The sequence below is a fragment of the Trachemys scripta genome, chromosome 7 (genome assembly GCF_013100865.1).
Source record: "Trachemys scripta elegans isolate TJP31775 chromosome 7, CAS_Tse_1.0, whole genome shotgun sequence".
Taxonomy (NCBI): domain Eukaryota; kingdom Metazoa; phylum Chordata; order Testudines; family Emydidae; genus Trachemys; species Trachemys scripta.
Window position 1 is genome coordinate 64,602,845 of NC_048304.1, and position 24,939 is coordinate 64,627,783.

General features: G+C 39.8%; 1 protein-coding gene across 2 annotated transcripts in view; it reads left to right on the plus strand.

Moving 5' to 3' along the window:
- LRMDA (leucine rich melanocyte differentiation associated) overlaps positions 1 to 23,704 on the plus strand; it is a 929,770-nt gene extending 906,066 nt beyond the window's left edge. For both annotated transcript variants that reach the window (XM_034777348.1, XM_034777349.1), the window contains one exon: positions 21,419 to 23,704. In XM_034777348.1, the coding sequence (XP_034633239.1) occupies positions 21,419 to 21,498 (80 nt within the window). In that variant the 3' untranslated portion in view covers positions 21,499 to 23,704. The remainder of the gene's footprint in view (positions 1 to 21,418) is intronic.
- The last annotated feature ends 1,235 nt before the right edge of the window (positions 23,705 to 24,939 follow it).

Genomic DNA, 24,939 nt, shown 5'->3' on the forward strand with positions numbered 1-24,939 from the left:
TGTATTTTCAAAGCAGATTTAGTGGCATGAGTCCAGATGACACCAAAGGAAATCACTCAGATATGTACACTTCGTAGCTCTGAGGCAAATGGGTATTTAGGCTTTTTTGGTTTTAACAACTAAGTATCATCATGGATCGGTTTTTCGTAGCCAATTTATAAATCCCTGAAAATAAGACTTCTGTGGGAATCTGTGATGGAATGGGCAGGATCCTAGAGCATCTACATATGGTTTATTTTTACACTTCTGGGGGAAGAGTAGGAATTCACCCAGGCTTGTTTCATCCAACCTAGTTGTCCCTTCTTACAGAAGAGCCTCCACCATTCAATTTTCCATACCACCTTCTCCAATCCTTCCCTTTAGGGCCCCTTTGTGCCGCTTTCCCAGGGACCTCCAGGTCTGACCCTGCCACCACAATTCTTTACAGTGTCTTCTGGGATTACAGGATACACAGCCCATTTCTCCACCTTAGAAGCCCAGTAAGAGTGTGAAAACCACTCCCTCCACCAGCGGGGGCTGAGAGAACTCCTTAGGCCTTAGTGAAGTAGCTAAGGAGACCTTGCTTGTATTTACACTCTAAAAAGGATTCACGATGACCCCTGGTATGTAACTGGCAGGGCATTATGCGAAGGATTGTAAGCTTCTCTCTGTCCCAGCTCAATAGAAACAATTGGCCATGACCTCTGGAGTGTGATTTCTACTACTGGTGGCAGGAGTCAGGGGAGATGAGACTCCAAACATTGGGAGATGCTGCTGCCCATAACTGACAGCCACTTAGGACGCAGCCAACTATAGATATCTGAAGTCGAAGGAAAGACAAAGGCCCCACCCGCCCTCCAGGCTCCAGAAAGAAGTGGAAGGAGGGTACAAGTCACTGCCTTCTTCCCAAAGACATGTCAGGTACATATGAGGTCCTGGGGTTGCTTGAGGACAAGGGAGACTCCCTGGAGTGAGGGAAGTGAAGGCTGTTGGGAACAACAAGGGAAGCTTGGCTGAGTGGGAGGCTATTCACAGGTGTCATAGTTGTGCAAACTACCTTGGGCCAGGTTCATTAACACCTTGAACCTGTGGCTCAGTAGAGTGGAGCTCAGATCTGATATGAAGTGTCTATAACGGGAACAAAGAATTTGTTAAGGAAACAGATTGCAGTGTCAGGATTCCATGGAGGTTTTATTAGAAATGGGGGGCGGGAGGGAGAGAAGATGGTAAAAATTCTGTAAAGTGAACCTTGAGTGTTCTGATTTCACTTTGCAACCCTGTTACGGTACAAATGTTACATCATTCTGTGTGGTTTGCTCTGTTTAACATCCATTTGTATTTTCTGATTATAAGATGCGACATCAAATAGTATGATCCATTCGCAAGATGTGCTGTCATTCTAATCCAAAGTAACATTTGCCTTTCCTAAACCTTTGCAGAAAGTCTACAAGCTTTATGTGGCCCTGGGTATCTCAGAGCTCCAAGGCTGTATTTTTGATAATCCCTTCCTAGCACACAAAGTTTCTGAAGAGATGCTGCTGTATTGCTGACGGTACTGTTTTTTGTGCACTCATGCTAGGATTTAGGATTACAGCAGATTCAGTCCCATTTAGAGGTTCTCTTTATTCAATTTTATATTCAAGAATAAGCAGCCTGATCAGTGATATTACAAGCAAATAATTTCATCCCTCTCCACTCACAAATATAAAGATACACTCCCTGTTTTTAGGCACCTTTCTGCATCAAAAGCAGAAGAATGGTGGCTCTAACAAAGCTTCCTTGCACGTAGAAATCAGCGTACCCCAAATGACATGTCGGCTGACATGGTGAATTCTAGCTTTTGTTGCAGTGCACTGATGTGCTCCTGCTCCTGCCCTGCACCAGAGAACCTGCCTGTATCATCATCTTATATGACATCTTCAGTTTTGGAGTCTAGATCAGAATCATTAGGGACAATGAGTCTGATGCCCTAGAATTATGGGCTTTGCTAGTACAGCGATGCCATTTATTTATAGGTATTTAGAAAGGGGGAAGAAAACCAGGATGTATTTCATCGATCTTTCCGTAAATGTAAAATTCATGTGCATTTCTTGTTTGTTTTATAGCAGCACTCTTTCCTTTTCCTTATTTAATATGCACTTCATACTGTGCCAAAGGGTCAGTAGGGCAAATAAGGGAGCCAGATGGCTTACCTCTACCCTAAGGAAACGTACCGATATTTAGCTGGGCATTTTCCCAAATAAAGGCAGGACTGGAATCCACAATAAATATGAGAGTCGGTTAAAACCATAGCCTTTCTTTGGATTTTCAGTTTCAACCTCCTTGAGGCATGAGCTTTTTATACTTCACCGTCACTCTCTCTAGCTTTCTCTGAGTTAACTGCATCTAAGGAGATGTTGGGGCGGGAGGACACTCATTTTATTTATGGCCTATGCTCAGAAACAAGTTTCAGTTATTTTAATCTGCCTGAAATAAGAAACCATAATCCATGGATGAAAAGACAGTGGACAAACTCAGTTAAATCTCAAATACCCTGAGGACGTATATTTTGTCCATTTCTGCTTTTTTATGTTCCTTTTTTTCCTCCTCTTATTCCTAACTTTAACTTTTGAAAAGCCGAGCAGTTTAAGTGGCCAGGCCTGGGGAGCTTATTTGTATGCAGCACAAATTTCAGGATCTGTTCCCAAGCCTGTGCAGAGTGAAAAATGGCCTGCATTTTCTTGATAGCCCATGTGGTTGTAAAGAATAAATGGCTAATGAATTACAGATGAACATTGACGCAAATTAATCTTCCTGATGTCCCTGGGTTATATGGCAGCCATTTAAAAGTTTAATCAATACACTAAAGTTGAAAACATGCAGGCACTGCAGTTGTTTGGATGTAATAAACATCAGAGGGAAACGGGAGGCTTGTACCCAGTCCATGTATCATAATGACAGGTATTTATGTTTAATGGACTAAATATTTTTTATTGGAAGAGAGCAAATGTCAGCTTAACTTTGTAAGCTCCGCATTCAACTTTCCTTTGAGGTTGGTGAGAGACGGCTGACATGTCATAGAAAATGAAATGTAAAAAAAAACCAATTGAGACAAAGTGAGGATAAGGAGCTGTTTCACCAACGAGATGCTGCTTTAATGCTCTGCAACTATTCATTAAATAAAATGTAAACTCTTCCATTTCTAATGTTGCAGTTAAAAGGTTTACTAAGGGAGACTTTTAATGGTTATTAGGGAAAATAAGCAGCAAACGCTGCCAAATATTCTTTTCCTGGAAGCATTTTATTTGAAAATTATTTTCCTGAGTTACAGTTTTGGAAGATATATGATTGGTGAGGGGTTTTCCCCCCTTTTTCTTTCTGAGACAAAGAGAAACAGGACAATAACTTTTAGAACCAGCATTTCCTATATCTTTCCTTTTGAGCAGAGTAATACCATTACATAAGCTTTGCAAATGTTTAGATATCAATTACAGTTGAAGTAAATGAATTTTAGAGTCGTGTAAGTCTCGGACTCGCCCATCATTGGTATAAAGAGTGGGAAGGAGGGAAATTTCAAGGCTGCCAGATCCACTAGCCCTATAAAGATACCAGGCTGTGTGAAAAACCCGTACTGGTTGCAAATATACCTTAACTTTATTTATTTATTTAAGGAAAAATGTTTTTGTCCCCCATGATACATAAGTAGGTCTTGCAAAATCACTGTGCAACCCCCTACCACCTAATGCTAAAAATAATTAGAGAAAACTGAAAATGTTTTTAGCATCTCTTCTGTGATCTAGTGTTCGAGAGTGGCCCATTAGGGGGTCATTTTTCTTACCCAAACTTATCCCTGATGCTCTATAGTCAACATGTGGAACTTCTAGATAGTGCTGACCATGTATTTGTGGGTCCATGGGGGGTTGTTAGTTTCTTTGGAGATTGGTTGAATAATTGCGCTTTTGTGGCTTCTCCATCTCTACAAAATATTCCATTCTGTTAAACATGTTCATGCATCTTAAATTTTTTCCCCAAGGGAAGCTATGTGATAGCAGCATGAGATTATGCAATGAGCTGCTAAATGCAGGTCTACTTGTATGTGACAGAAGAGTTTGCTTCCACTCTTCTAACCACATAATACTTCCCAGAATCTTCCTCATTGTCTATAACTGATTCTTCAGAGGGGATGGAGCCATAGCTTGTACAAAGGGTTAAAGGATTTGATTGGAGCAAGGATCTTACTCCACTCCCACAAAGGATATCCCTTAATATTTACATTTTGTTTATGACAACTATTTTATAATAAGCAATGTATCTCCCAATATCACCATAGATGTGAGGCCCCATATGTCCACTTTAGATAGGGTGCCATTAGGTGGTCATCTAGAGAGCCTGTGAATAAAGCCATCTCTGGCAAAGTCATGTTGCAGGGTCATATTTCCATACCTCATATTTATAAAATCCACATGACAAACCACACTATCCACATGACAAACCATTTTTAAAAATTACTGGGGCCTGATCATGCAAGCCCTTACTCACGTATATTTTACGGGTGGAAAGTAAAAGGAGTAATTACTTTAGGATGATGGTCAGATTGTCTACTATGGCCAAGGATCACAGAAGAGGTCTGTACTAAGATAGTCTTCAAGTTCCTCTGTTCATGGGTTGGTTGTGGGCCAGTCTATTCGCACAGCATAAATTAAGAGCAGCCTCAAGGGGCCAACTTGGATAAGTATGATATAGGGAGGTGCCCACTTTACCCTCTCCCCTAGTTACACATCCAACAACTAATGGTAGGGAATGGGCCACTGTTTGCTGGGGTGATCCTCCCATGGCTGACTCTCTGGGTATAATTTACCAGCAATGCAGCACAAAACAGCAGTGCCATATGCCAGGATGTGGATCAGTATGCTATTAACATAGCTTGGCTTTACTTTTATATAACAGAACCATCCTAATTCATGGTTTTGAGTTGACTTTATAGCCTCCATGGTGATACGGGTTGAAATGTATGTGAGTAGCTTATCAGCTTCAGAATGAGGATGTCATACTGAAGATGTCAAAATGGAGCTGTGGTGTCCAACTGAACTAAGTTGAATTATGGTTTATATTTTCTGTAACTCTTCTGTCATTGCTTCATATGCCCAAAAAGCATCCTTCTGCTGGTGCACGATAGTAGAATGTGGAGTGAAACAACTGACAAAGCAAATCTGTATTGAAGTTACCTCAGAAACAGGTGGCTTCTGGTAGAAAACTGGATGTGGGGAGAGGGTAATGTGGGTTTGGATCTCCATATATATCAGATAGAACACTGCATTTTCAATATCCATTAACAACAAAATATTATGTCATGGGGTAAATGTAATGCTGGAGAGTTCAGGCTATCAGCATACAGTATGCAACTCATTTCAAAAGATATAACTATTATTTTGTTGGTCTGGTCTTCTTGCCATTTGGCAAGAATGATTTCAAGTTAGTTTTTTTAAACAAAAATAAGTCTGAATTTTTATATCAATATTCCTTTTCCATATATAATTAAATTATATAGAGAGAATTATGATGTATATAGTATAGGCTTAGTAGGATTTGTGTTATCTCAATGGGTAAAAGAAAAAGCACCTTGTCTTTGTTAGAAAGAAATCTAAGCCTTTGGGGGAGGAGGGGAAACTCAAAAGCTTCACATTTGACATGTGGCAAAACTTCACTGAGGAAGAGTAACCAAATGAGTGTGAAAAAAATGTTTTCACATTACAAAATTATTAGTGATTAAACATAAATTGTTTGGCTTGGCATTTCTATCAGTCTGAAGTTATGTGTGTGTATGTGTGTATATATGCACTTATGTACAATAGTCTTACACAATTGTCATGAAGATTTACCAGCCCAGACACACACATCTACCTACTTACCCTTTCGCTTAATGACCAATAATGATAGAAAAAAATGTTTTATCAATCCATCAAAAAAAATTACCCCAGGCAATGGCTGAGTAATGTTTTGCACGGTTGATGTGTAGTGTGCATATATGCATCTATATCCCCGTCTTAAGTTTTTTATAGCACCATATTACCAGAGCCTTGAATATATGTCTACATGGTAAGTCAAATCTGGCTATAATATTATTTAGCTATCTAAATAATGAAAAGAATTAAGTGGAAATATTGACTTGTTAATCTAAAATTGTTTGACTACAACTTAAAATAGAGATAGCAAACTGGCAAGGTAACTTTCCCTCTGCCATGTTAATGTTGAATTTCTGAGAAGTATGAATAGGATAGTAAGAAGTGAAAGCAGGTTGAAAATTGTCAGTCACAGGCTTCGGGAACTGGGACCTACATCCCTGACAGCTGATAAAAAATCAAGTAACTTTTGGTTCTGAATCTGTATAATGAGCATATGACAAAGAGAAGGGTTTCTTGTACATTACCCTGCAGATGTAGCTTTCCTGTCTGCCAACTTATCCTGCATTTTAGTTTCAGGAAAAGAGAGCATTAGAGAACGAAAAATCTCTTAATCAAAAAGCTTAACAGAAAAAAAAAGTCTAAAGACATTGTCATGTATTGCTAGTTATTTGTGATGGTTAAAAGAATTACCTAAAAACAAAGACGCCATTCACAAAGCAACTAAAATACAAAAGCTTTAATAACATTTCCATCTGTGTATCATCCATGTCTCCAAATGCAAGTCATGAATAACACATAAACTAGAGCATATAAGGAGCAGAAGAGCTAGCACCTCATTTAAAATCCAGCACACCCCATCGTCATTGGAATCAAATACACAGCAGGAATGGTTCCAGTTGATAGACACACAAAGAAGTCATTGAAAATGGAAACATATTAATTATGTTCCTTAAGGTTAAGATAGTAATGGCTGAATTCACTAATCCTGGCATCACATTAATGCTCAAAACCCATGCAGGAAAAGTGTGTAATGTTTTGAAAATTGTGGAAATTGCAGTTTTGAATTCACTTAATCCTGCATCTGTAACTCACTCGTGACTGACTCCACACTATAGGGGGGTAGCACAGGACAAAAACAGGGAGAATTACTAACGAAAAAGATGTTCTTGGTCCAAACAAGCGACTTTCACTACATGAGCTAATTGTAAAAATAGACCATTTCTGAAATGCAGCTGTTATGTGCTTAAGCAAACCCTGCTGGGAGAAGTGCTTTGTGGAACACCTCTGCTATCAGACGCAGAGAGATCCTCAATAAAGGAAGCCAAAGTGCAGTGTTGAAGAGAAAGCTTTTGTTTCTCAGAGTTTGGTGCTGAGCTTCTTGCAGGATGTTAGCTTAGCTTGTCATTCTGATCTAGATATCCCCTTCCTTAAATATTTTTTCTATTTTCATTTTCTTTTTGCCTGTGTGAAATCAAAACAGAGGCTGGCGGGTGTGTGTGTGTGTGTGTGTGTGTGTGTATGTAAAAGCTCAGGTTGTGTGCTGGAAAATGATAGGTGTCAGAAAATTCCAGTTAGTTCTGTTGTGGTCGTTTTCTTTGTATAATATTTTTGTGTCCCCCTGGAAGTTGGGAGGTCTTTCATACGATAGATAATATATTCTTTCCCCTCCGTCTTCTTTTCTTCTTTCTCTCTCAAATGCTCATCCATACATCTCTGGTACAAGACCTGGGTTTCTAACTATATTACAGTAACTCCATTGTGTTGGTGTGTTTGAGTCTCCCCTGATTCTTAACTGCTTAGTGATAAATCCCAAATCCTCCCAACAGCAAGGGGTTAATTGTCTTCTTTTGATGCACTTTAAAATTCTCAGCTCCCGGGAATGGAGTTTCAGTGAGAATTGAGCGTAATTGCTAAATAATACAGGCACTCTGTCTTATTTTAAATGAGTAGTACTTAAGTTGTTACTGATGCTACCACATATGTGTAAACTGGCTATTCCTTCACTGTCCTTGGTGGTGCCTCGGATGTAGGTGTTTGCAAATTTAAGCCTTTGGGTTTTAAATGTTGTGCCACTTCTTCTATTCCTTATATGTTCCAGATTATGTATAATTGATGACCTGCATTTACAGACATGGGTGGTATACAGATGTAAATGTTATTATAGCTTTTATATTTTATGTTCTCACTGAAAAATCATTTTGTCTTTGAATAATACTCCTGTTCAGATTTCGGGGGGTTTATCTTTAAAAGAGAATATGAAATGGATATTGCACATCATATATTTCTTAAAGTAATTTGGAATTTAGGATATGGGATTGGTGGTGACTGATACACTGCCTGGATGAGCTATATCCCTTTGAAAATAACAGCGCCAGTACATGCCTGCATCTGTCTAACCTCATAATTCACTTTCACATTGGGTTATGGATGTCTGCATTCAGTGAGTCTATCTTCCCTTTAGGTATTATTTCAGCCCTTTGAGATAATAAGGAAAGTTTAATTGCGTTGTTAATTGATTTTTTGCACAACATTATTACCTTGATTGATTGCAGAGTTGATGAAAATGTTAGACACAGGCAGTGTAAAGTATCAGCCCAGTAAGGAGTGGGAGCCATGTGGAGAATAGATAACCTTGATGTTAAGAGCTATATCCTTCAGATATGTCTTCCCTTGACATATTGATGGCCCTTGAAAAGGGAAAAGCTGATTGTATGCAGAATGCAATCATTAAACCCACTTCAGCTGGCTGTTGATTAATTTGTTTTTTCCTGGAGGATCTAGTTAAAGAGAAGGCCTCACTAGTATCAACAGCAACCATTTTCCAGGCTTCAGATTATTCTTAACCCTCTCCTAGAAGAAAGAAAAATACAAAACTGTCTTGGTTCAGTCAAGAAAATGGTCTGAAAACATTCAGTCCAGGTGCAATTTGGGGATTACAATACACACTTTACCCTTTTAACTATCTGCTTCCCCTACCTCCTTCGTCTCCCCCCTACAATATTTGGCTTCCATGCAGCCACAACAAACAAAAAGTCACATTTGGTGTTTCATTAGAAAGGCCAGAACATATTCTCAGCAGAAATGCCACAAAGGTTGTCAAGCTAGTTTAACCATTTTTGTCCTGGAGACTGAAATACTTTGAATAGTGTTCAACTATTTCCTGGTAGCTTCTCCGAAAGGACGAGTCCAGAGGTTCAGTGCACAAATTTAATTTCTTAAACTTTCTGCACCCAAGGATCTCTGTAGAGATCCTTGTGGTGTCAGTTACAGCAGCTGTGCATTGCTCCTGACGGGGAGCAGGGAGGGTGCTTTGGAGGTCAATGTGCCTCGATGATACCGCTGCTAGTGCTTGCACCTGCAAGAGAGAGACTGTTCCAAGGTTACTGTGATTTAATAGCAGCAGAATTGTGTACTACACTCTTGGATGTTTAACTGAGCAATGAGGATGCATCTGACCAATTTTGTCCTTGCTGCTATGTACAACTGTGAACTGATATGGCAGGATCTGGGGTTTTAACTAATCCTTGGCTACCCTCTACCTCTTTTGTACTTTCCACTTGTACTTAGGCACAGTGACACCCATTTTTAGACAAAGGGCTGTGATATGTAATCTTCATTGCCCTGATGGTCTTCTAGTGACATTCAGTGGGTTGAGGCACAGCTTCCCCCTTCAGCACTTCCTCTTTATAAGCAAATGACCCAGGACATGTAAAACATTTATACACCTTTAACCATCCAGGAGAGTACCTTGGAAACAGAGTGCTTTGGAGGCTCTGACTTTCAATTAACCATTTAATGGATATTTGGTGAAGTAGCGGGTAGCAGGTTATTGCTTCCTGTTTGACTTGGTAATGTCCTAGACAGTCGCTGTTAATTTGTGTTTGCGAGTGATACTGTGATCAGCGTTGTTTGATTGTTTGGCCAGATGTGTTTTATTATATCCAATGTGCACATTTGCCAGTTGGCTCCTTTTTAATATGGGAACATGTTAACTTATGACATAGTCAAGTCTGACAAATTTGAACCAGCCAAATAAGTGAGTAATATTTCAAGCTGTCAAAGCGGGTGAATACTGATTAACTGACACACTCCAAAAGCTCTCACCAATATCTGTGCTCCAGTGGAATATGTTTACTAAGCGTAATATTTGTTAGAAAGTCTTTGGTGCTTTGACTAAATTTTAATGAGTCTGACACTACTGGAGGGGTTTTACTGTGCCTCTCTTGAGTTGTTTCTTTCGCTTCCTATCTTTAGTCTTCAGCACAAGCTTCCATAGAGGCTAAAGAGTGCTCTTGTAAACTACATTCTGCTGTCCATTGTGATTTAATCTTCAGCCTCTCCCTCATTAGGATGTTTTTAAAAGGAGGCTGAGGGAGCAGGAGAGAGTTTAAGATAGAAAACAGTGACAATGTTTTGGCACTCTCTACTGGAGTCAGTCAGTGTTTGAGAATTAGGCTATGAACTCTTTGCAGTAGCAAATCATTGTGGGTATTCTATATAATGCAGGGTTTGTTTCAGCTAGAGACAGGCCCCAACTCAAACCAGTGAACTGAATGCCTGCGGAACTTTCAGGAAGTTCCGCTCCAGAGCTGAACTTTATGGCTCGGATGTATTTCTGATTTCAGCTGAACCATATGTCAACTGGGTTGGAAGAGTGGGGAGCACCTTTAACGCCCGATCCTGTGAGATCTGGATGCATGCTGGAGGGTGTAAATCACTTGCAGTTCCCACTGGGAGTTAAGGGAACCCAGCATTTAGTAGCACCAGTCCCTTAAGGAAGGTTACTTTATATTAAGAAGAATCCTATTAATGCTATCATTAGCAATAAGTTAAAAGTCTCCTTTGTTTCTGATGAACGGCTTATGGAAGGGAATGAGTAACAGTATACAAAGAACATTCCCCTAATTGATTGTCACAGTATCATAATATGACAGCAGCACTGTTTAACTGTGCTCTTTAATTTTGAGAGACTTGCTTTTTTATTTTTAAAGCCGGGAAAGAAACTTGGTCTTTATTTCAAATGACTCTCTTGAGAAATTTCAAACCAGTTGAGCCAGACTGAATTGTGGATGGCTTTTTTTTTTTTTTAAAATGTGAACTCCTCCAACAGAATACATCTGAGATCCAAAAAGCAAATTTTACTCATGAGATGAGCCAAATTCACTTCTAAACTCTCCGGAAGGTCCCTGCTGCTCATATAAGAATTTGTAATTTTGCTGGAATGCTTGCAGACTTTCCGAACAATTATTCCAAAAGTTGACTTTCTACCACATAAATCATGGTACATTTATTTAATCCTATCACCGTTACTGAAAGAGCTTACTTTCCTTTTTTCCTCTTTACTGCTAATTCAATCTGCACATTCCTAAACTTTGTGAAGTACAATATAACTATATTCATCCTCTGTTTCCTTAATGGCTCTAGCATTCTTTATGGTTTCATTCTGTGGCTGATTAATGGAGGTATATTATTAGTAGAGTGTAACCCAAAGTGGAGAGCAACCTACAGAAATGTCACTTTTGCATATGTTAGTCAAATCAACTGAGAGTCTTCTAAAATAATATGGGAGGAGATGACAGAGAAGCTGAACTTTTAAATACGCAGTAAGGATCAGATTTTAAAACCTCCTTGCCCACCATTCTGAATACATTAGAAGTATCACTTGCATCTATGCAGTGATCGTGTTGTTGCATTAGTTAAAATAAAAGAAACATAATTCAGAACAATCAATTTAATTCATATATGTATATTTATTCCCTCTATGAAACATATTGAGCCTTTAGTTCAAACCACTAAATACCCTAGTGACCTCTTTTTGTAGCCACCCATATACCCAAATTGATGATCACTGAAGTTAGTCCACCAGAAATCAGGCTTCCAGGTAAAAGTTTGAAAGCACAGATTGTATAAATATAAGCTTTGATAATTATAGAACATAAAATTGGCTGCAAAACTAACCAACAGTATTGTTTAATTGTCATAGGGGAATATTTAGTTTGCTGTTTTAGCCAGTTTAATAGACAAATGGATGCTGCCCTCTAGTGGTGATGACCTCAACTTTAAATTGACTAAAGAGAAATCAGCATGAGGTTTGTTTGGTTTTTAGTTGTGTGCATGTTTTTGTGTGGGAGGGGGAGACAGAGGAAGGAGAGCAGCTGTTGTGTTAGTAGCTAAAAAAAGCAGAAGTAGTCCAGCTTGGAGCACTTGGCTATTAATAAATAACTTTAGTTTTTGTGACTTCAATCTAGAAATGGAGAGTGAAGGGCATTTAACAAATTTTACCCGATTTGCATCTGATCCTTGCATGCTCTTTGGAAACAGTTCCATCTTTTATTCACTCTATTATAATACATATGAGAAAATGAGACATGGAAAGTACAAATAGATATTGTAAATCCATAGTTGTTTCCCTTTGAAGGTATCCCATCTATATAAATTTGAGCCTCAGTTCATATGTAAGTTAACCTCTGGAAAAGTTGATATCTGTATAGCCAGTGTTTCTGGTGCTCAGTAACGCCAGTAAATAAAAATACAAGTATGTTCTTGATTATTTTTTATAATTTACTCCACCCTTTTTTAAAAATCCAAAATATTCAACAAAAAAATTTCATACTGACCTCTAGGCTCATCCCATCCACAGAGTCATTTGAAACTGCAACAATGGTGAAGACACACATCTGGGTGGTGGAAGGGTGGGGGGCTTTTTGTTTGCTTGCTTTGTTTTTAATAGGAAAAAAAGCCAGCATATTGCAATCATCATCAGAAGTGTGGAAGGATTGCTAAGAAGTCCCAATGCAGAAATGTGGGCCCTTATAATATTACTGAACTATCCTGGACAGTACAGAACTGGTTAATGATTTAAAGTGATTTGCCCTTAATGCTTTTGTTTTAGCCAGCAGTAGATGATCTGTAGACAGCACATGCCCAGATCAAAGCTGATCATGTCAATGTCATTCAAGGAGGGAGAGCTACCCTCCTTTTCTTTTCTGTTTTAAACAAAGTATGACATCTGAGGAACAGTGTGTTGATTGTTCCACTGCCAGGACACACATAATGGAAACATTAGCTTCAAGATAACTTTTAATCTGTCAGCCTAATGGCTCCTTAATGTGTAGAGGGCTTTAAATGTATGTCAGCCAGGGCTGTATAAAGTAATATAGTTTGTGGCCTGAATGGATCTAGATGACTCTGCACCATGACACAATATGGTTTATTATTAAGTATCAGCTCATCAGCTTATTCCCACGGACTTGGACAAGCTTCTCAATTTTCCAGTAACAGATTATGTGAGAAAAAGCTTGCAGTGCATTTTTTTTTTGCCCTTTCCTTTCATTTTTTTTATTTTAAATTACAAGTTTCATCCCCAGCTGCACTGGGAGCCCTGAAGTGTATTTACAGCAGGCTGCACTTTATCACACATCAGCTCGACTGCTAGTTTACACTGAACATTTATGCAGTCTCCCCTGGCCTGGGATGCAAACTTCACGTCTTTGTAGTCCTATCACCTTCATTGCAAATTTTTCCAACATCCTCTCCCTGTTGACTGCTTTCCTTCCTCTTTTTTTCTTTTCTTCCTACAACCAGGCCAGTGAGACTTGACATGACACAGTACTTGTCTGTGAAGAATAGTTGCCATAATTTCATGGCTTCACTTGCTTGTTCTGATTCTTCTCTGTTTGATAAAGTTAGGCGCATAATGCCAATTTTATTGCTGTGGACTAAATATGGGTTTGACTTGGTACCTGGAAATAATCTGATCAACCTGAAGGGCATGTGTATTCGGGGGAATGAATCATCACTTTCTTGGCACCCTTGCATAGGGGCTAAGCACATTTGTAGCCATTGCAGTCCCATGACTAAAAGGGTGGGTTATGCTAGAACTTCTAGACATGGCAAAGGGTGCAGCAGAGAGTGCAGGTCAGCAGCACACCACCTAAAAGATCTTCACTGTCTTGAAGAGTGGTGCAATTGGTCACATTCCCCTCTGTTATGGGGAGATTTGTCTTTCTATACTGTACCCATCGTCATAGTATCTGATTGCTTCTTTGGTGAAGATGGAGCTCGCTCTGGGCTCGGGCAGCTGAGCACTACCCACAGCCTTACGAAGCTGCCTTTATGTGCACTACTTTTGGAGGAACAGCCGATTATTTCTGCTTCCATTTAGCAGCTCTGTTCTCTTAAAAAATCAATTAAAAGGCTACAAAGAGTCCTGTGGCACCTTATAGACTAACAGGACTCTTTGTCGCTTTTTACCGATCCTGACTAACATGGGTACCCCTCTGATAATTAAAAGGCTGTTAGTTTATAATGTAAGAAGAGTTAATATTTGTGTATCTGTTCCTTGGGCACGTCTGATAGCATTTCCTGATGTCATCTTAGTTCATAACTACTTTTGGTGCCAAGGTATTGCTAGTCTTTGTAAGCCAATGCTCATATAGTATCTGCTCAGAAGTATTTGGAGTCACATGCAATGTCATCAGCTGGAAAAGGCAGAGCAGAGAATGGCATAGCTGGAAACCTTTCACTCATTAGAAGCTGCTGAAATCTAAGCCTGATTCTTATTATTTATCATGTATATTTTGGTAGCATACAGTGGTCCTCAGTCAACATTGAGGCTCCACTGTGCAGTGCTTACAATCTAAGAGGACAAAAGCAGCCCAAGGATGGGGAAGGGAATTCAAGATAGTGGCTAGGGTGAGTGGCCCATGACTTGTTCATTCAATGGGATTTATTTGTGGGGGAGGAGAGGAGGGTGATGAAATTGTTAGGAATAAAAAGGGAAGAAGAGAGGAGATTGATACAGCGAAGAAGGGGAAGTTCATAGTCCAAAAAAGTCCAAGTCCATTGTGACATCAGGAAGCTTAGTGTCTGAGATATATTTTAAATAGACCTTGGCCTGGGTTTTTCAGGAGTTGGGCCTTTCATAGCCTGCCACAGAAGCTTCAGGCCATATGTAGTGGTTACAACTGAGGCCTAGTGCCCCAGAGCAGTTTCTGGCAGGTCATTTGGGAATGGCTGCAGATGCTTCTCCCCACTGATATTGGCCCAGAGTGAAATCATTTGTAGCAGATCCAGGGGGGGGAGGGCTGGCCAGCTCAGCATTTACCTCATTCTCTGCTGGCTCCTGCTTCTGCTGCTCTGATGTATAACCTGAAAATTAGGACCCAGTGACTTGAATTCAGCCTCTAGTCTGGCAGTTGGGGAACTGCAGCCACCAGTGAGCAAGTTTACTTGTGGCACATTCAGACTGCTTTACAATCACTTTCCTGTAGTTATCATCTGAGCCGGAGTCCTGTATGCAATGAGGTTGGAAGTGTTGCATGTTGAGGGCAAAGGCTGGCCCAACTCTCCCATTTACCCGGGTAACAGTTGTTCATGGTTTTACATTTCTCTAAATGTTGTTTAGCAACAAGATTGCATGTTCCCCATTTACAGATGGAGAAACTGAGGCACGGAGCAGTCAGAGTGACTTCCCCAAGACCACTCAGCAAGTCATTGGCGGATCCAAAATCAGAACCTAGGAATCTGATTTCTGACTCCCTAGTTTCCTCTTCTAACCGCTCAAATCACTTGCCATGTTAAAGTGACTCTTAGATTCCCATAGCATTTACAGCACCTTTACCAGGCTTGTACTTTAAAAATGTAAATCAAAATAGATTTCAGTACTAGCAGTAGCATTTTATCTTCAGTTAGATGTTACATTTTTCCACTGTAGATCTTCTAGCAGTTTAAGAAGAAAATAATGTAGGAAAGGAGCAATAAGTTGCTCTTATTTTATCAAATGAGACATCGTGTGGAAAGAAACAAAGAAAAAACTGTCTGCTACCTCTGAGAAAGACAGTCAGTTAGTCAGACACCAGATAACTTTGGATATCCTTGGTACTGATACTTTGAGACAGTCAAGAGTTGCTTTTCTATGACTGTCTCTGCTCGTGTAAGCAGTGCACGATAATCTAATATCCATCCCTCATAGCACAGTATAGTGAAGATTGGGTAGTCGTAGCAGATACTGTAAAATAGTTTAGGGACTTTTAATTAGAGCTATGAGATCATTCCCACCCCCCCTATTCCCTCCACCAATGTGAATAGACTTTCAGATGTTTGGGTGTTTGGAGGTCCAAGGACAAGCTGTATATTTTGTCTGTTTGCCCTGTATAGTAGTGGGCATCACTATTTTGGATGCTGTTATTCCAGGAAATAATAAAGTAGTTGAATGTGATATTTTTTATTTTGTGATGGGACTTGCTCTTGGAGGGAGAAAAACTGTTGCAAATCCAAATGTAAATAAATAAATATGTATGAATTAAAGCTGATGGATGAAATACAGAAGACTCAGTCCAGAATAAGAACAAAATCTTGACTGTGTATCTGAATCTATTGACATTCCCCAGCTATATAGATCTTTCTTCCTTGTAGGTTGCCTCCTCATTTCCCTCCCCCCACCCCCAACTTCCTTTCTCAAAAAAACAAAAACAAAAAACCCATAACCCCAAAACAACCCTTCTTCCTTCCAAACAGTCTAGGTTGGACATCCTCCCCGGTGATGCAACCACTTGTCCCAGTAGAACAGCAGTCTCTATGCTTGGGTCCAAGTCTGCCTTCTATGCCCTTATCTAGCTGTCTTGATATTTAGCTGTCATATCCTGTGTCATGTCCCATGGAGGGTGACTGATCTATGCTCCGGGGAAAGGGCTGAACTTCGGGCTGATTCTTTGGGGTTTATATGTTTTTAAACTAATTGAACAGCCCATCGGCACTTATTAGGTCCGGAGCAGTGTATTGTGGCTCCTCTAAGTAGATAGTTTGCAGCTGCTCATTTGAGGCTTTCCACACTTTTTTGCAGCATTCAGTTGTTTTAATATTTGTTCTCAATTATTTAAGAATAAATAATGTAGGAATAAATAGTGTGACCCACTTATTTTTAACTAAAACAAATAGGAACCCTTTATAGAATGTAAGGCCACATTTAGCAAATCATGTAGGGGAACATTTTCAAAAGAACTTAGGCTCCTAAATCACTATGTTCCACTGAAAGTCAGACTTTGACTCTTAAGCACCAGATTCTTAAAGGTATTTAGGCACCTAAGACAAAAGTAGGTGACTAGTGGGACTTTCTCAGGTAACTCCTAGTCACTTTAGAAAATCCCACTATGCATCTGTCTGCATTTTAGGTGCACAAATACCTTGAAGAAAATGGGACTTAGGCTTCTCAGTTATAGGCACTTTTGAAAATTTTACCCATAAGTACTTGCTTATGTTCTTTGCTAACTGGGGATGGTCTTAAGTATGTTTAAAATTAATGGGATTAATGCAAGCTATAGACTTGAGTTGGTTGTAGACAGATGTTTGTTCTCCTGTCAATGTTGGTTGTAAATAGGGTTGTACTCTCCTATAAGGAAAGTTGCAATTAGTATTTTAGGGTACTTGGCAGTTCCCATTCATTGATGGGAGAAAATCCCCCAGAGCCTTTGAAGAAAGTTATAATGGTGTTGATGTTTCATCCAGAAAGCAGTTTATACATTTATACTATGACCACCATTCAAAATGTAACCATCTTCTTGGTGGAAGGTGACGGCTGTTTAATAGCCCACAGCAGCAGTACCCAATAGTGTGAGGCAAGAAGTGTGAAGATGAATATCTGATCCAACACAGACTGATGGGGTGGGATTTAGATACTGTAGTCAAAATAAAATTAGCTAAACTGGAATTTGGTTAGGACATCAAGTTGGGTACTAATTGCCATGTGATCAGACCAAAAGTAGTCAGGACTTCTGCTTAGGTTCCACCTGAACACAGATATAGTATAGTGTTGTATAAAGTATCGTATGCTTTACTTATGGAATACAGTCCTTGGCACCTAATGTAAATAAGATTATCTCTTTCACTAATATTCTTAAATGCAAATACTTTACTATATGCTGATACATGGTAGCATCTTTTACATGTATCAGAATTATTAAAAGCATTAGGAAAATTAAGCCAGCAACTCATGCAATGGCACCAGGATGCCACCAGATAGTCTTAGCATTAGGTCACAACTAACTTGAGCTGATTTGAACCGGTGACCTAGAAGTGCATTGCCCCATAGCCTATTGTGAATTCCTTGTACTGTCTGGTCCCCGAGAAAAATACCAAGAAGTGAAAACATATTTCACTCTAGAAAAGAACATTGAGGAATCGATTGCATAATAACTCTCTGAAACACATGCCCAATTTAAAAGGAGAGAACATGACTTGAACATTTTTTTCACTTGCTTTAGTATTCATGTATGTATTTATTTATTTATGGGGATAATTGGGTTTCCCCCCAGCTACGGCAAAGCTTGTTGCTGACACTACAATGTGTTGGTGAAGAAAGACTGATGATACAACACACACAGGTGATTGCAGGGTTATTACTTACCCGTCATAATTAGAACATCGATTCTGAAGGAGGGGGAATTTAAAAGATAAAAGGTATTTTTAAGCATGATTCTTCCCTATGTAATTTTTTCATAATTATAGCTTTAACAGCTTATGGAGATGGTGGAAGCAGCTACTTAAGAAAAAACTGGAACCTCATTTGTGGGGAGATGATCCCTCAAGAGACCTCATGTTGTCATTTTTCAAGAGCCCTGAGCAGAAAGCTCATTCAGAATGCTGTGCATTAGGCTGATGCATTGGGAGTATACTTAGCTTATTATGACCAATGCCAGATATTTTAATTGAAAACACCACACGTCATTAAATGTGTTGTCATCCCCCGCACACACGTGAACGCGCATACACACACATGAGTTTGTGAAGCTGCAAACAAATGAACACGTTGCAGATGTGCGGGGGAAACTGTCTCCTACTGAGTCAGATGCAGTAGATTTCCTAAATCCATGTATTGCATATTTTAGCATCGAAAGCTCTTACTGCAGCATATAAACCCTCTGTAATTTTCACAGTTTTCTTCAAGCAAAGGGAGGGGAGGGAGAGGAGGAGGGGGAAAAAGTCACCATTTAATTTATGAGCAAGCCTATTGTTTTACAAATAACCTTCATGATAAATAAAGACTCATGGCAACATTTTCAACTGTGCTTTTATCAAGGCTCTCTGAGCAGTGTGTATAATCCGCCTGGCAATCGAATCACAGCTGTGCGCCTTGGTAGGGAATCTCTGTGGAGACAACACTTCCTTAATTTAAACAATTGTAGGCTGCAGGAGTTCAAAAATTTCAGCTGACTTTAACTGTCACTAGCCCAAGCACCTTTATCCCCAGGCGAGCAGCAGCAGCTGGATTTCATTTCCTGCTGCCAGACAGTCCGACATCTTTGCTGAACATCCCAGGAACTGAGCGTCTTTGCTTTAAGGATTTTATTCAAGGTGACAGCTCCTCACACTTTAGCGTTCAGATCACCTCAAGTAGCTGAGATATCAGTGAAAATGAGAGCACTTCTACAGCAAACTCCAAATTTAGATTGACTGAGGTTATCCTTAGGCCTCTAGACCCAACCTCCATGACAGAACAGGCCTGCCAGTAACTCTAAAACTACAGTGGAGTTTGTAATGATGTCTTGGGAGAAATATTCTGCAGGAGCAGTGGAGAATACTATAAGTGATAGGAAATGATGTCAGATTTAGTTAGGGCTGGAGACAGTGTTAGAATATACTTGGCATAATATGGCACCGGTATCTCTGTCGGCATCTCTGTTTTCTGTCACTGCACACAATTCTAGGTCTGTCTGTAGTTCTGACAGTGTCTTTTCAGATCAGGTTATTGCACTCGCTCAGCGCAGCACCATCTAGCCCCCTTTGTTTGAAGTCTGCCCTTTTGTCATTAATGCACTTGATGTCTATTTAAATCTGACGGTGAATGTAGTATCTGTTTTCCTGTCAAGAGATCATTGACAGTATTAATACCTCATGTCCTTGCCTCATTTTCTAAGCGCTGACACCTCGCTGCAGTCTCCAGCATTCATCAAACAGCACTCTCTCACCAAGATCTCAGTAAACAGTCTTGCTTCCAGTCCTGAAGAAAACACGGCAGACCTGAAATAGGACTTTTATCAATGACAGTGAAAAAGGAGTCTGAAGAAGGTCATTAATAAACTGTTCATATCCTTTGAATTTAGAGCTCTACCACTAGAAGTCCAACCAAGCTTTTTACCAACTAATAACAACCACGCTTTGCATGGGATAGCGTTGCCTCAGGATATGAGAACTTGCTTTTGACCAGACACTGGTTTATGAAGGCGAATAATTTCTTCCCTTGAATATGGAAGTTGCTCCACTGATCAATCAGGTTATTGGAGACTTGGAAAGAGGTAGAGAAGGAAGCGAAGAAGGGGCTAAACAAAGCTCATATCGCCCACTTCTGTGCTTTCCTTAAGAGGAATGTGTTTTTCAAAACAGGTGATAGGCCTATCAATTTTTTTCCATAGTGATGTGTTACTCACCCAATGCTTTAAAAAAGGAGAGAATAATAGGGATTAACTTTAATCCAGCACAGCCCCTGCTTCCAGGGTTTTCATAGCTTATTTGATGCCTATAATTATATTGCTGCATTACATACAGATTATTAAAAGAATACTTAATTCATGCTGCATCTGGGTGCAGCTAATAAGACCCCATTTGTTCATGTGGGATCTGTCAAATTTAAAACCCTGCACAGTAAATGAGTAAATCACAGTAAATCCCTCCCAGTCTTTGTCCTTATACGTAATATTTTGTTTCCTATCGACTGAATGTTGGTGGACCTTGAGTGGATGAGCTAGATACTATAGTGATGAGAACTTTAGAAAATCCCAAGATACATAGAAGGAGACAGAGAGACCCTTACACATGGCTTCCTTGTGCAGGAGGCAATAATAATTTGACTGCACATGCCTTGGGGTGCAAAAGGAGGCATTGCTAGTACTACCACAGCACTCCCCTGTATATGAGCTACCACCACTAGGGGAAGGACAACGTATAACTTTTAAATATGCCTTGCTCACCCTTTTCCATTGTTCTGGCTCGTAGAGCCATTTATATTTAGAAAAGGAGGGCAGTGAGGTCTGGATGACCTTGGGCAAGTCACTTCACTTCTCTGTCTCTGCAAAGTAGGGATAACGATAATTACTTACATCAAAGAGCTGTTGTGAGGATGTCTGAACAGAGTTTTTCATGTTTATATCACTAGATCAGTGCCAAGCTGTTGTTACTTGCTGCTATTATTTTATTATCAATAAAACCATGTGGTTTAGAAAGATTCGTCCCCATATCCATATTTTCGAACGATAACAGACAGTACAAACATACAACTCTATCCAAAATGCCATCCCTACAAAAAGCAGCAGGGCATGCATATGTGCTTAACGGGGTGATTCACAAAGTACTCAAGTGTGTTTTTTCAGGGCTGACCCCAATGCCACTAGTTAAAATAAATTAATTTCAAATTAACATACTTTGCTTTCCAAGCATAGCTAGAAAAGCAAGAGAGAGAGCAGTTCCCAAACACAGCTGAACCTTCTTTTTCCCAACCTCAGTAATATCATTACATACAATGCTAATTGCTCACTTTTTCCTTATTTGTTTTCTTTTCACTGTAGGTGTTCTGGGAAAATGTCGCTACATTTACTATGGGAAACATTCGGAAGGCAACAGATTCATTCGAGATGACCAGCTATAAAACAGCACCGTTCCATGCCTCTTTACACAATCCACAAAACATGCACACAGAAAGCACAAATTGCATCTACGTTTTCTGCATGTTACTAAAGTCCTCCAGTACCTTCTGCTGACTTTGCCAAGCCTGTCAAGATCATCTTTCTGTCTTAGTCTGAGTAGTCACATAGAGATTGACATGATTGCCTTTAAGCAGGTCCCATCCACCAGTGTGACAGACAGCTGCAGCCAAGCACCAGGCCTGACAGGATGAACACCATGATGGATTGCCTGGTCCAATTGCTGCACACAGAAGAGCAAAGGTCACACCTGGGGCTTCAGTGAGCATGCTCAGTTGGTTTTAGCAAGAGCAATGCTTTTATCTAAAGTTTGCCTGTTGAGTGAGAGAGGCTTGCAGTATCAATATGCTCATAAAATCAGTGGCTATAACTGAAGATTTAAAAAGCCTTTATCTGTCCTTATTCTCCCCCCTACCCCCCAAGAATTAGGTACTTAAGTTTAACACACATATACCTTTTCAGACAGTGTTTATCACAAGTCAAAGTTCATAGTTTGCTTTGCTCTCCCTTTAAGGGGAGGGAGATATGTTGTCAGCAATGTTATATGAAAACACTTTAGAAATGCACAGCACTGAATCTGCATTTTTTTATTTAAGAAAAAGGGTCTAAGCAATTTTGCAGATACAACTGAACCAAAGCATCCTATTTTTTACATCTTAACATTCAGAAGGGGGGGCATTTTTAACATTGCAGAATATGTGACACAGAGGGCACACTATTTAACTGTATATGCTTGATTATGGTAGTGACAGTTATATTTATGCTTGGTTTATTTGACAAGATTTTTTTAACATGTGCAGAGATTAGATTTAGAATTAAACATTTTGAAAGGGGAAAGCAAAAAACACAACAAAACCCTACTGAGCTTAGATGATATTTAGAGGAAAATGAGGTACGATTGTTTGTTTCATATCACTAACATTATTGTTGGAATCTACATAATTTACATCTCGCTAATATGTCTTAGTCGCCTCCCTATTGTGGTCATTATTAATCCCCTATTAATATACATGCAAATTATGTAAACATGGCTTCTTGTCAACTTTTCAGTAACAAAATGAAAATCCTTAGCATTTTACAAGTCTTTTTAGCAAATGGGGTGAACATGTTTGGAGCAATGACTGATTTCCTTTGTTACTGTGCTTCACGTTCCCAAGAGTTAATACATTGATGTCATGGGATTGACGAAGAGTATGCAGAGCCTTTCACCTCTAGGCTGCAATTTCAAAACCAGCCCATGATGGTATTGTTTGAGAGCTGTTACCATCTGTTGGCTATTCATTGGCTTGTATGAAATGAGTTGTTGGTCTGTGTTCACTTTCCTAGCAGATAGGTGACTCTCACAAAACTAAATACTTACAAGTGGCCCATATTTTGGCAATCTTCAGCAGATGCTGTCTATGGAATGGGACTGGAGACAGATGTCTTTCTCTGCCAGAGATAGTCCCTCCAGAAAATGATGAGGCACCTTGGCAGAGGAATGAAGGGAAGCTGGCACTGCTACTGACAATGTTATTTGCCTCTCTTGATGAACGGAAGACTTGACTCACCATGGCTGTCAATATGAAACTGCTAACCAGTGTTACATTTACTTTTACATTTGAAAAGAAATTTAAAATATACAGGGCCCAGATCCTTAGCTGCTTAGCTTGTGGCATAGCTTCATTGACTTTAATGGAGCTACACAGTTTCCATCAGCTGTGGATCTGGCCCCATATGTTTTAAATTCAGATCTGTCTGTGAGTTGGCTGCTGTACAAATTGCTGGGAAGTGAGTTGTGGCTATGGTAGCAACTTTGCTGATGTCTCTGATTTGGCTATTACGGATAGGAAACCAAATTCTGATTAAAAGGATTCTGAGATGCAGGAGTTTTGGAGAATCAGGAGGTTTGCTTCTCTTGTGACATAAATAATTATTAGATTTCTAACTCAGTTACCAAAATAACAGCAAGTTGCCATCCTAGCTCATTTGTATCATAATATCTGTTCTGAATCATCAACTCATGTTTTGACCATAGCATATTACAGGCAGCAGGGTGCTAAACAGAGGTGTCTAGAGTAACCTAATGTCACATTCAGTCTGGTTGCATATATGTTCCTGTATCTATAAAAGGCTTTAACCCTGCCTCAAACAATAAAAAACACTTGCAAACTGACCAAATGATTTTTCTCTCTTTATTTTTTTCCTTATTTACTTTTTGTAATGTCAAAATCCTTTGTATCATTCTCAGGAATGTTCTCGATGCAAAGCTTTGGAGGCAATAATATTTTCGGAATGAGATGTGACCAAAGATATTTTTTTAAGTACTAAATAATGTAACAACTTTAATTAAAGTTAGCTGAATTAGAACGCTCAATAAAATCCACTAGTTCTGTATAGTCATCTGAATAATCTTAACTATTACTTTTTTATGGCTATAATGTTGTTTAAATACATGTGTGACTGTTTACTGCTGTCTGTGTTGCACACCTTGCTGTAGCATGCAAGGTATTTCATTCTCAGATGTTTTGAACTAAAATACTGTTTCAGGGTGTGGCAAATGTTTTGGGCCCAGTCCTGCAGTCATTCCTGAGTCCTTTCTCAGGTGTTGATACAAATTGGGCCTGCGTCAGAGCTACAGAACTGGGCCGTAGGGTTGTTCACAAGTTCAAAATGGTAATATGTTAATATCTTGACAAGAAAGGGATCTAAGGAGAAATCTCTCTCTCCTCCCTCCCTCTCGCCCCCCCGGCCTGCCTCATCCACATCAAGGTGATTCCTCCACCTTCAGGGTGCTGATTCAGGTTAGGCTAGTCCTAAAATATCCTTTACATCAAGTCCTCAGTTTCTCCTTGAAGCTGCATACTTGCACAGCACACACGCGTTTCCCCTCCTTCTCCTTAGCTGCTGCAGAGGGCCATGTCCCTGTGACTGAGGGGTGGGAGCATTTGCTGAAGCTTGTGTACATGAAGGTGCAGAAAAGCTCTTCAGGACAGGGAGATTTCTTTTTGTGCTGAGTTTGTACAGCACCTAGCGCAGACGGGTGTTGGCCCATGACCGGCGCTCCTCAGCACAACCCACAATCCAAATAGTAAATAACAATGATGGTGTCTGCATCCTTCTCTTCTTTGTGAGGCTCTCCCTTCCATGGCCCTCCTAACCCTCACTGGTCCCAATCTGGTTCTCAAACTCAAGGCCTCTGCATGATAACTCTGCCCACTCTTGGAATATCAAGACAGTCTCCAATAATGACAGGTTTCAGAGTAACAGCCGTGTTAGTCTGTATCCGCAAAAAGAAGAACAGGAGTACTTGTGGCACCTTAGAGACTAACAAATTTATTAGAGCATAAGCTTTCGTGGACTACAGCCCACTTCTTCGGATGCATATAGAATGGAACATATATTGA